Source organism: Scomber japonicus, chromosome 20, assembly GCF_027409825.1.
Source record: "Scomber japonicus isolate fScoJap1 chromosome 20, fScoJap1.pri, whole genome shotgun sequence".
Lineage (NCBI taxonomy): Eukaryota > Metazoa > Chordata > Actinopteri > Scombriformes > Scombridae > Scomber > Scomber japonicus.
Window position 1 is genome coordinate 21459608 of NC_070597.1, and position 13967 is coordinate 21473574.

Consider the following 13967-nt stretch of genomic DNA (forward strand, 5'->3'; position numbering starts at 1 on the left):
CCGATATTCACTTTTTTCGCTGATATCGGACTGATTTCCGATATCAATATCGGATCGGGACATCCCTACTTTATGACATAATACCTGAAGAAATAATGAAGTTCCCTTTAGACTCTGCTGTTCTTTGTATTTAGTACTTTTCAGAAAATGAAAGCATGCTAACACATTGAACTTAGGCATCATAAGAAGATTGTGTTATACCTTCTAAACATCTGCTCTGTGAGTGTGAACATATTAACATTCTGACATTAGCATTTAGCAAATTATTCTATTTAGAAGATGCTCAAGTACAGTACAGAAATGTTGTCTTCAAAAACGTAAGAACAATTACAAATTAAGACTTTAAGGACTCCAACTCTGCCAAATACTGACTGTTCCAACAATGATCTGAATTGTCCCATTTTTCCACAAAGAAAAATGTATGTTGTCAAAAAGATGACATCATCACATCATTGACAACATGGTTATTGGTCATATTTTTAAAGGGCAGCTGTGTGGTTTTTAATGTATGTTATTTGGTCAGTGTAGGGATAAATCTAGCTGCTTACTCTAACCAGTGGGGGCAATGTCATATTTCTGACTACATTGAGACTGCATATTGAGATAAATTTGTTGCTGTTGATTTGCACTACTCACATATCTATTTTAAAAGAGACTCACACAGTTCAAGAAGCTGTGCTGACTATGCAAATTAGGTTGTGACATTATTGGGGTGACTGTGACAGCAAACACTGTCTATAATTGGTTTGATTGAACTGTTATTTATGTCTGGTGCTGCAGTTGTTTCTCTTCTGATATCTCTTCTGACAGCTCAAATAAACATCTGTGCAAACTGATCACGTGATTCGACAATAGTCCCTGGTACAAAATGTGGATGAACACAAAGCCAAAGTATCAATCCGAAAGCTTTTACCAAGGCTATAAATCTGACATGTCATAATCTATCACATGCAGACCTACACATACACGTGCACTCCTCCTATGCTCCGAGCCCGACTGTATGAACTCTCACGCTCAGTGAGTCCTTTGAAGTTTGATCACTTTCAGCTCAGAAGCTGCATTCCTTCTCTCACTTCCTTGTAATCCACCCACAGGCCGCTGAGATCTTTCAAGGCTGTGTGAGTAATTGGCAGGTTGATATGTTGTGGAGAGTCAGGGCTGCTAGGTTAGGGTTGGTACATTAATCTATGTGTAATGAAGTGATATAAACCCTCAGAGAGAGAGCATAGAATACTGTAAACCTGTGGACGATGGGAAGGATTACCACTGATCTGAGCAGAATTCGTCTGATGATACACACAGGCAATGAGATACTGTAGAGTGAGGCGGGAATGGGCGAGGGAGAGGAAATGTGTGTGTACTGTATGTTTGTTTGTGTGTGTGTGTGAGAGAGAGAGATCTGACCTTTTTCTCGCCGTTTTATTCGATAGCAAATACATATATTTGCCTCTTCTCCCCACCAGTCAGAAGGGGTCAATATGTGCTTATTGATGCTTGAAATGTTAACAGCAGGCTGTCTCCACTTATGTTATATTTGGAGGTTATATTTCCTTTCACTGTTAAAACCTATGCTGAGAACTATCAATTCAGTTTGCTCTATTAGAAGTTCTCTGTAAAAGACAAATTGATTTACTTTATTTTCACAGTCTTGAACAAAAGTTAAACATTTGAAATAGGCCTGAAATAAAATGTATAAATCTAAAGAAAGAAGGGGAATGTGGCGAATGCTTCATAATGGAAAGAATATTGGGTCCAAAGAAAAACAATGTTCATAAATCATGTGGGAATAATGGTTTAAGAGTTGGTTATTGGATGTATTTTTTCTCTAAATTGACAGAGATTCTCCCACAATGGCTAAATGCAGAAACCAGCTAGAGACGTACAGTGTAAAACTCAGTGGAAAATATAGAGATCTGAAGCGTGATCCCTTCAGGTTTGCTATCAAAATGATTAAAGAAGCCCCTCCGATATTTTGAGGAAGGCTTCAGAGATCTGAGTATGACAGCTAGTTACACATTGGTAGTCTTTGGAGCATTTCCTAAAAAGTGTAAGATTTTACAACTGTTGCTTAATTCTACATCGGAAACTAAAAGGAACAAATGTTCCTCAACAGTTTTACAGGCTTCTTTAAGAAAGATAGAACATGATCACCACACCAAAGCACATGTCGGGAGCTGTATATCACAGCTCCCGACATGAACTTGTGAAATCAGGGTTCTTTTGGATATCAGGGCCAGTATTTATCAAAATTACGCCTAAAGAATTACATCTGTGGTCTTTTCATGTTCAGTTAGAGTAATTTAGAGTCCTATATGTAACAACATTTAAAAATTAAGATTGTTTTTAAATTGTAAAACATTTGATAATTAGCTCCTCAATTATTAAGGGTTTGCCAAAAAAAATCTACCTTTTTAACTGTTCTTCTGCACATCACTTTAATCTACATTAGCACTCATTATTTGGACAACCATAAATCCCTGAATCCTCCAGTAATTTTGTACAGTCAGTCCATTCCTGTGATTTTCATTAGTTTTCATCACACTCACATACCTAGTCTCCATTTGCATCACCAGCCCACGTATCCTTTACCAGAATTGAGCTGACAAGCCTTTGTAATCTGACATAACACCTCATAAAGAACAGTCTTAATATCATGAATGGTATCAAATTGAGCTTCATATTCCCACACGAAATCTAAGGTCCATGAAGCACATACAGCAGTTGTGTAACTTGTATAAGGAAGGTCATATGTATCATTTTAAGGAAAAACTGCATGGTGTAATATGAACAAATGAATATATTTTATTTGTATATATTTTGTGAAGGATGTCTTTTCTATAGCGTCCTACATACTTCTCAAGTGCTGATGAAATGTTCCATTCACCTCTTGAGTTACAAAAGCTCAGCCTTCCAGTTCTTCCCTTTTCAGCCGGTGGAGGTGTTTTGACACAACCTTGAACCTCTTTTAAACGATGACTTCATTGTTGCATAAGCTCTCCATTTCATTACACCTTACCCCATCTTCCTCTCACTCTCATACAAGCTTAATGGGGGAATCTCAGCATAGCTAACTGTCCTTCACGATATCCTGTGAACAAAAAATTACGCTGGCTGAAAAGTTAATACAAATCCTGTGATCCTCCGTGACTCATTATTTAATATCTCCACTATTTTAAAATTCATTTTACCTTCCCAAAAATTACAACTTTTCAGGATTTTTAATGTACTGCATGCTGGTTGAAAGTAATATTGGATTTAGATTTAATCACACACACATAAGCACACACACGTACAGTTTCTCCTCTGGGAAAGTTAAGGGACAGTAATTACCATAACTGAAATAATTTCCATAATCATCTGGGCTAATTAGGAACATGAAAGTGGGGCAGCCACTCGGCTGTAATGTAAATCATTATAGCCTGCATTAATAATCCCATTTTACTATTAACACACGGTCACCATCACAAGAAGCCGAGACACTGTTAAGCTGCTGTGTATGTGGTATTTTGCGGAGGTTTGGAGCTAAATAAATAAATAAATGAGTAAATTCTATCACTGGTAGGAACCAAGGTTGATTTTCCTCTTTCCTGTTTGTTTGTTTGTTTGTTTAAGGAGATGCTAATTTTAATGCCTTTTATTAGTCTCCATTACCGTGGAGAAGTATTGATGCATATTTTTATTTTAAATGACTTTTCAGTGGTTTTAACATCTATAATTTGAGTCTGGGAGGATCCATTTAGGAATTATTGGTGTCAAAATCAACAAGTTTATCACTTGATATAACAACACAGAAGCGTTTTCTAATCTTCTAATTCCTATCAGCAGCAAGTGGCAGGACAACATCATATGTCCCAAAACATTTTAAATGTTAAAAAACAGTTTTTTATGAAATTACAATGCTGTGGTAAAGGTCTGGTTAGGGTTAGGCACAAAAACCTCCAGGGAAAGATCATGGTTTGGGTTGAAATGATCATATGTTAGAGAAACATGTGGTGTGTGTTAAAAGTAAAGTTAGGTGGTTTTTGCCATCATAGCTATAGTAATAACCAAAGTATAAAGGTAAGGGGATGATCGTAGTTTCGTTTTAAACTGTCTAATTCAGACTTTGAAATGAGATACTCGCTGTTAGAAATGGGAAACGAACAGCCGTCTCTTGTGGCAAAGTTCATTGTTGGGTTAATGCCTCCATCACCTCTCCTCTAAAACGTTTATGTTATGATCATCTGAACTGTGACACTGTTCCAGGTCATAATTACTTCAGCCACTAGATGGCGCCTACCACTCAAAACTTAATGTTGGGTGATTTACATTCCTGCCTCTACTATAGCTACATTTTTCCAAACTCAGCAATCTATCAAATCATGTTTGGGGTTATATTCTTCTTTGGAAAAAATAATCTTGCTTGTGCTGCCCACCAGTGGCCTGTACAGCTGCGATTTAGCGTTACACTACAGTAGAATGCCAGTTGGGTGTATTCACAAGACAGACAACACATAACACCTTCTAAATTTGGTCATAGGTCAGGTGCTATGCATAGAGGTTAGCCCAGCTACATCTAGTTCATACCACTCCACCTCCCGAACCCACTCAAACATATCCCACTAGATAGATCACGTTTCATGTCCTTAGAACCAGTCTTGACACAGTTGCTATGTTAATTAAACTGTTTCTAAATTAACAAGAAACTGGCATTTCTTATCAGGTAAAAGTGGCCGATAAAAACAGCCTGTCTGATGTATCGATCAGGCTTTAAATAAATAATGGTACCAATAATTGCCTTGACAAGCAGGCCAGTCTCATTGTGCTGGAGTTTCAAATGTCGTCTGCATAATATCTGTCCATCACATCCTCCCAGAAATGTCAAATCCACTGTTGTTCCCACATGCACTCAGAACCCATTATGATTGCATTACCTGTAGTCAGATGCTGGAATATTGCAAAGTACATTTATTTGCTTTTGTTGGTGGATGAAAATAATAAATATATACTGACGGTAAAGGATGACTAGCCCAGGACTAATCACATCTGGAGGCAACTGCAACCATTTCTCTTTTTTCAGCACCCATCATATTTTGTGTTTTCTAGCTGATCAGTTACATCCCTGTTCACTTTTTATGTCTCAGATTGTATGGAAACACACTGGAGCTCCTGTTAGCACGTGCACTCCATATATCCTAGTGAACTAATGATAAGATTTATATTTATTGAGAGTGTGTATGGACCTCTGTGTTTGTGTGTATAGACCAGATAGAATCAAAGTTCCCCAGAGACACTAAATGCTTTTTAACCAAGCCAGATAACAGAGATCCAAGAGACCACTGGCCTGTAATTGGAAGAAGATGGATGGACAGAGAGGTGGGAGGAGAGAAGAAGGGTGAACAGGGGAAGACCTGGAGGGAGGAGAGGATGGCAAGATGAACTGCAGCCAGTGACTAATAAATTAATATTTTGTCTTTATCCCCTCTCTCTTCCTCTGTGTATCCATCCATCTCCTCTGTCACACATCTTTATCTCCATTTCTTCCCCTCCATCACGCCTCTCCTTTCTGTACTCTATCCTTCTCCTTCTTTTCCTTTCCTGTTTTGGATTTCTCCACCATTCTGTGGCCTCTTTCCGTTTCCAGGCGTGGTTGGCAGAGATCCATGAGTACGCCCAGCAGGATGTGGTCGTCATGCTGCTGGGCAACAAGGTGAGACCTTGTTGCCAACACTGGGAGATGGATGGACAGATGGGCTCATAGAGGGAGGGAGTGATGGAGGGAGGTAGGGTGGGAGCAGGAATGTAGAGATTTATGAATGTCTGGAAGCAGAAGAAGAAATGTACTTTATAGGATTTGCAGAATGGATTTTCAAATGTCACATAATCTCTTGAGGGTGATTAAAAGCTTAGATAAAGTACTATTTACTTAACAAATCAATATTTGACATTTTATGTTAGAAAAGCATAAAGTGACTAGGTGTTATGTTTTAGTACTGTAAAGACACCAACTTATATTCTTAGACAAAAACAATTACAGGTTGTTAGAACTTAATGTAAATTTAATGTAATTTAATATCAATTCTGTGCTAACAAATTAAACTTGGCACGTCACAAAGTCCTATAAGGTATAGCAACTAGCTGGTGTACATAGTGGTAGATAAAGAGACAGATATTTTAGGATACTTTAGGAGAGGGCGGAGACCAAAACAGAAGTAAAAGTGAATACTGGACTTACAATTATCAGGTGTCCAGAAATATAACTTCAAACTACAGTAATAATCATTTTGCTCCATTGTGGCTGAATGTGTAAAGCACCCAACAACAGGCAGACAAAGTTAGCGATTAGCTGTTGAAGGAAGTCTAATGTTAGCAGGCTAAAAAAGCTGAAGATTTTATATTTGCTCTTTTTCGGTGGAGAACAAAACAGAGCTAACAGATGATTGAATGTTGCTGAAACATAGCTTTAAATTAATGCTAATGTTTTGCTGTGTCTGTTGAATGTGTAAATATGAGCTAATACATTAGCTATAGCAACTTTGTAAGGAAATGTTGTATTTTTAGCTTTTTGTGGAGTTCCTTTGACCACAAGCAGCAAAAAATTCTATTTTTGCAAGTTTATTATCTTCAATTTTATGACAAAATCTTGGGAAATATGTCATTCTTTTTTTCAAGAGAGGTTGTCATAAAAATGTTCCACAACTGCCAATAATGTGAAAGCAGCTGGTAAAAACATCTGGTAGGGTAGTAAGATGTATTTTGTAAAAGATAGATTTGATAGCCATACACATGTACTGATATGTCATACATGAACAAGAGAAATGGTGTGGACTGGTGTGACAGTGTGTAACTTCTTATTGTGTGTCTCATGTGTACTAGGCTGACTCTTCACACGAGAGGGCGGTGAAGCGAGAGGAAGGAGAGAAACTGGCAAAGGTGGGCTTATTATAACACACACACATGGAGTCTGACATATATAACAAGGGTAAAAGACACACAACCACATGGACCCTAAAACTCTCCTCATGTAGCCTTCGTGTCTTAATTACTGTGTGTAATTATGTATTCATGGAGGCACATAATGTTGTTATTGTTTGGAATAACTGATGGGTTTTTGCTAACTTAATTTTCCAGGCCGTTTCCCTCCGATAAACTCTGAGAGGCGTGTAACACTGAATGCGAACACAAGTGTAGAGAGTAGCGAGGCAGAGGCGCTGCAGCTGTCAAGGCTGAGACACGCACAGTGGGAATATTGACATGTACACACACATAATGAGACTACTATACCTGGGAGGATCTCTCATCGACTACATACTGTGTTCTCTCTCTTTCTCATAAGTTACGACAGAGTGGGGAGAGAATTAGTTTTGAAAGCCCGAAATTTCAGCACCCATCAAAATAATTGTGAGATTATTGTTATTGATCTGCAACCCTCTCATCCGTCTCTAGGTATGATTACATTCTGGGTCTCTATAAACTTCACTTATCACTGTTATAAACTTAACTCAAACGAGACCTACCTTAAACCCGAGCTGTGAACCTTAAAGTTCTTACACTAAGCTAACCATCAACATCAGAGGCATTTTGTCCTCATTAGGGAAGATATGAAAGAGTGCCAAGCTCACACACACACACACACACACACACCTATACCTACCTAGAACCCAACAGATGTTTCTCTGTTTTTTACTTTGCAGGAGTTTGGAGTGCCCTTCATGGAGACGAGTGCTAAATCTGGACTGAATGTGGAGCTGGCCTTCACTGCTGTGGCCAGGTGAGTCACACAACAAACAATGCAGTGTGAAGAGCACAGCAAGGGTCCCCCTGTTCTCTTACTCAAATGTTACTTTACCTCACAATGAATTTTTGAGCGTTTAGTGTTGCCCTATCAAATGGAGCATCATAATCAACCATTTGGCTCTCATTGATTCAATGGTTCTTGTGTTTCATGAATAATATTTACTCTAGGCACCAAGCATTATCTTAAATGTGCAGTGTGTAGGATTTTCTGGCATCTAGTGGTGAGGCTGAAGATTGCAACAAACTGAATACTTCCCTTCACTTCAAAGTGTGTAGGGGAACCTATGGTGGCCACGAAACTCATGAAAAACAGGAACAGCCCAGTGTTTGGTTTGTCCTATGCAAATATTAGGGGCAAAGTTAAAGTTACAAAGGAAATCATACATGGTCCGTTGTGTGATATTATTACTGTAACATCTGCAACACGGTTTAGGTCTAAATCAAAAGACCAAAGTTATACATTTCTTACACAAGTAAAGTCCTAGGGCTGGGTATCAGTACTCCCCTGTTGTAACCCTGTTACGAGATAAATGCAAGTGCACAACATGTGTAATAGGTATCGATTGAAGTACTCAATTAGTAAAGGGCAGTAAACGATACCCAGCTCTACCTATGACTCAGGATTTTAAAATGCAACCAATGATGCAACCTGTGAGTAAACATAACACCATCTTCTTACATCATATAATAAACTTTGACCTTATCACTGTTTTCCATGTTACTTACGCACCAGACGCCCAATGTCAGACAAACGCTTTGCTCATGCCATAAGGAACATTTACAAGTCAACTTTATCTGAATGCTTAGAAGCTCAACTAAAGTACTTAGTGTACATTTTCCATGCTTAAAGCAAAAAGTCCTAGTTTGCTGCTACAGCTGTACTGGTATCACATGGTGGCTAATTTTAATTAGCAGCTACTTTAAATATATTGCTGTGTAACTGACTTAACTTTTTCTCTTTTCTCTTCTTGTGCTACTGTTATACATTTCACACTCCACGGATAAACATGTCAGTGGTTTAATTACAAGAAGTAAATCTGTACCTCACCAAGACACAGAGATGCATTATTTTCCAGCTTGCAGTCCCATTCCACTCATTTTATCTAATGAAGTTATCCTGTAATTGCTATTTTTGGCTTCTCCTTGGCTGTAGTTACAGTCTTGCTTTAAAAGTGACAGAATGAAAACTTGTAAAAGATGCAGAATGAAAATTGTAAGTAATATGAAATTAATTAGGTGGTTAAGCAGATAAAGATAAATGTTTTGCACTCTTCTCAAACTGCTCTCTCTCTCTCTTGAATGAGACTAATGCAACTCACAGCCTGAGGAACGCTAACAGTGAGGATGAGACGGGATGAGTCTGACTACCTTTTAAACAGTTTAGTCACTGCACAGTAGTCCGCTCAGTGGGAGAAAATCAACTACATGAAAGGAAAATAAAATCTCTTCTGGTTTTCAACGCACATCTTGCAGAGAATATCCAACTGAGCTGTCAATGCTAAAGCAGATAAACTTCATGAATACACAACACGATACTTGTAGGCTGTGCTACACAGATCTGATCAACTGAACTGCAGCTGCAATGTGGCTCTAATCCTGAGACAAACAGAAAAAATAATTTTCTCGTTATATTTTTGGGATTTTTTTTCAAGAAATCTGCAATGCTAAATTAATACCAGACAGGTGCTGAATGAGGTATTTTGCAACAGCTAACACAGGAATGAAGGTTTAAAACCTGACAACAAGATAGCTGATGCTCTTCTCTTTAAAAAAAAACAAAGCAATGTGGTAATGATAGGGGAGAGCAGGGTAATTAGGGTTTAAGAGTTATTTTTGCCACATTTGCATGTGTTCCCTACAGCCATGGTATAATAATATAAAATGCCATCTATTCAAACACACAGGGGCATACATACATATTCATCTGTTAAGATATATGTATCTGAGGCAAAAGTTTCTGTTGACAACAACACATCTAATACCCTCGTTGGTCTTCTTTTTTTAATAATGAGGATACTATTTTAACTGTGTGTTTGACTCAAATGTGTAGAGTCGGGCCCTTTGTGTGAGAGCTGTTCTACATTTATAGCCTTGTTATGGTAACAGGCTGGCATGCTGAGGTGTTGCCAAGAATAGCATGACAGTCTGGCACACTGCACACAGCACAAAACAGAATATAAAACCAAATCTGCTCTGGTTGTTGTCCCATAGCTCATGTTAACACCTTTTTAGTTTCACATCATTGTTTTCTCTCGTCTGTCTGTTTGTTTCAGTGCTTTTCATCACTTTCTCTGCGTTTGTCTCATCTGTCGCTCTTCACTTTCTTATCTTTGCTTCAAAGATCCCTTCGCTATCTTTGTGATCTCAGGGAGTGAGGTTTAAGGGATTAATGACTCATCAATCACACGTCAATGGTGACACCAAGGGGTATAGCAGTATTCAATATTCGCGACCACACAATTTGCAGCTGTTCAAAGTGCAAATTGTTTTGGTTAAATATCACATAAGTCATGTAAAAAAACCGACAGGAAAGTAATTAAAAGTTATTAATTACATTACTTGCAACTGATGGTGAGGACAGCAACATGATTAACAGCTTTTTAGTTACAAATTCACAGTTCTATCTTCTGTCTTCTATCAAGAAGCAGCCACTTGTTGTTGAAAATCATCCTTACTTACCCCTGCACCATGCATCAACTTTGAAAACTACAGGGCCCTGGGGCAAGAGTTTGTTTCTGGGCCCCTATTGACCCCCACTATGCATAGTAGCACTCTACAGCTACAATGATAAGATGATTATGCAGTTAATCAATTAACAGAAAATGAATTAGCAACTTTTGTCAATTGATTAATCATTGAAGAAATGTTTTATGAAAACATCTCTAGTAGCATCTCCTCAAATGTGAATATTTGCTAATTTCCCACCTTTCCATCATAGTAAACTCAACATCTTTTAGTTTTTGACAAAACAAGTTCTCTGAATATGTTAACTTGAGCCTCAGGGAATAATGAATCAGCATCTTTCCACTATTGTATACCCTGAACAAACAGTCAATAAATAAAGACAATACTTGTCAGACCAATTAATAATGAAAATAATAATTTTAGCAGCCTTATAATACTTCTATGATGGAATAGTACTATTTTACCCTCGGTTTTCTGTGTGCACTTTGATAAAACACAACTTTACAACAAATGAGCTTGACATCAAACAATAAACAAGGTTTTTAAACTAGATTAAAACCTCTTTGAGACCAAGATCACAGGATATCATAGTTCATACTGTTAGTGGAGCAACTTTCTAAAAAGTTTGTGATTCATTGAAATATGTAGGTCCAAATGATTTGGAGGAAACATTGGCTTCTGGGGGCCAGACACATGCTCACTTGAATTGACTGAAATGAATGATCTTGTGTTGTCTTTTTTTGTGATCAAATTGTACATCTTGTACCTTGTACCATAAACATACACACTGTAAAGGTGCAGGAATATAATATGTTATTACCACATATCAACATATATATTGTGTTTTCCAACCTTTCATTTTTAAACCCAATTCCCACACTGGTGACATTTCATATACATCTTATCAAACCCTCATCACCAACCCTATAACCTCAGTAAACAATATGTAGGAGATACAGGTAGAGGAAGAAAGTACATAATACATATATAAATATGACAGACAATATATTTTTATTTCAGTGTTAAGTAAATGAGATGGAGAATGGAAAATACTGGAAAATAAACAACAAAAATCATAAGAAAGCATTTTGTGGGAGGTGAATTGTTTTAAATCATCACTTACATAAAAAATCATGAATTATTTATCTTGATAAAATGTTCATGGTCTTTAATTTAAAGTGTATTTAAATGAATGGAAAACTGTATCTAATATTGAGTTAATGCAATTTTTCTAGACTTAATGGGCTAAAACTAACAAAAAAAATCTATTTTTACATAATTCATATAATAAGTCTGTGAACTTATAACAATCTCTCTTTATTAGCAGACTTAGCAGTGCCTCATGTTCATACTGTCTGTGTGTGTCTCTCTCTCTCTCTCTCTCTCTCTCTCTCTCTCTCTCTCTCTCTCTCTCTCTCTTTCTGTTTATCAGAGAACTGAAGCACAGGACCATGAAGGAACCCGATGAGCCAAAGTTTCAGCTGCAGCAGTACGTTGACAAAGAAATGAGGACTGCTGGCTGCTGCCGCTCATAGACCACATCCTATTTGTGTGTATGTGTGTGTGTGTGTGCGTGAGAGAGAGAGAGAATAGGTACCTTCTATTAGAGTATGTAATAAGTTGGAGTCTGGGTGCCTGGGAATACTCTTAAAAGTTATATTTCTATCAGTGGTGATACGGCCAGTATGCTCTCTCTCCCAACCCACCTTTCCTCTGCAACTGTGAATGTAATATAACTTTTATTTACATGCATGCACACACACACACACACGCACGCACACACACACACACACACACACACACACACACACACACACACACACACACACACACACAGACACACCGACACACACACACACACACACACACACAGCTATTTTATCTTGTTTTGTAAGTCTACTTTGCTTCCTGTTTAATCTGTTCTGTGCAGTTTTCCAGAAGTGTGATGTACATACAGTATTTTAAATGTGATTTTAATTTATGCTCTGAAAGCTTTGTAGTTTGTAAAAGCCTGTCTTGTTGAAAGAGAAGTATATAGACACAAAAAAGTAGATATGTTGAATATTAGAAATAATCTTACATTACCGTAATAGAAATTATTAGATCTTCTGAACACATTTGTACTGATACACTACTGCACCTAATGTAAAGCTGTTAAATGGCACTGTGTGCTGTTTATGTACAGGAAATCATATGATAACTGTTTTAATACTCTATTTGTGATCATCATACTGATGTGTCTGTGAAATTTGATTTGAGCCCTTTGGCCTTTTATACACAGATTGTTCAATATCAGTTTAAAGCTGCTATGGGAAGAACTTTAACATTAACATAATCTCCTTTGGTAATTATTAAACATTGATTAAATTCACCTCTACTCAGCATTTCTCAGAATTGAGGAGAAATTAGCTGTCATACTTTGTGGCAAAACAGGAAGAAGGTGTTGTTCTTCCTCCCAACAAGAAATGTGGTCATCTTTTTTTTGAGCAACAAATCTAATCTTAACCCATAACATAAAAAAGTTGACTATTAAGTGTAAATGTTCATTCTTCACCCTGACAAAAATATCTCAATTCCAGGTCCACTAACTAGCTTTCTCTCCATCACATCAGAATCAACTCCATCAGCTTTAAAATCTATTGATCAACTATTTAACAAATGAAATTCCACTGATCCACTGATTAAGACTGTGAGATACAGCTGGAAGCTCCAGATAAAGCTAGTGAGTTCACTTTTTTCAAGTGTAATACAGCTGTTTTGAGAGAGGTTACTTGTTATTCTCTAACTTTTTAGTATCACAACCATACAGAATATGGTGTAAATGTTTAAAAATGCTATACCAAACCATTGATTTTTTTTCTTCCCCTCTCCAGGCATTATTTCAATGCATAAAAATGTTAAAACAACACAAAATAAACCAGCGTGCAAAGCAAATATGAGCACAGCAGTTATGCAAGGTGCCACTCATGCACAACTCTAATCAAGAACACAAAATTCTGAAGACTGAACAGCAAAAACGTGCTGAGAATGTGTTAAACCTGGAGGGAGGTTTTGCTGAACCTTTTTTTTTGTCATTTGCTGAACCTTTTCCTGCTGTTCCACAGAGATGCAGCCATTGTTTCTAGATCTTTGCTGAACTAATGCTGCGCTGTGGCTCCATCCCCACAGGGAGGGTACAGGGAATGTAATTGGAAGTTGGTAGTGGGTTGATAGATGCGGTTATTGTGTGGAGGTCTCAATAGAAATACAACAAAAATTGCAGGATTCATATGTGAAGGAGGCTTTTTCAAAAAACTGCCACCATGAGAGTCTGTTAGATTTTTGAATCAGTAAGAGAACATACTTTCATACTACTGCCTGCTAATGTTGATATACTACAAATGTTATCATAAAACACTATAAATACAGTTTTTATAGTTTAATTTGCTTACATTAAATGGTTACACTTGATATACAGATTTTACAGTACAGTATAGTAGATAAGACATTTTTAGAATATATCAGAT

At 37.3% G+C, this 13967-nt stretch overlaps 1 protein-coding gene across 1 annotated transcript in view; it reads left to right on the forward strand.

The window, feature by feature from the left end:
- LOC128381733 (ras-related protein Rab-26) overlaps positions 1–13234 on the forward strand; it is an 89119-nt gene extending 75885 nt beyond the window's left edge. Inside the window, exons 6-9 of the mRNA XM_053341772.1 lie at positions 5624–5689; positions 6856–6912; positions 7674–7750; positions 11894–13234. Coding sequence (XP_053197747.1) covers positions 5624–5689; positions 6856–6912; positions 7674–7750; positions 11894–11996 — 303 coding nt within the window. The 3' untranslated portion in view covers positions 11997–13234. The remainder of the gene's footprint in view (positions 1–5623; positions 5690–6855; positions 6913–7673; positions 7751–11893) is intronic.
- The last annotated feature ends 733 nt before the right edge of the window (positions 13235–13967 follow it).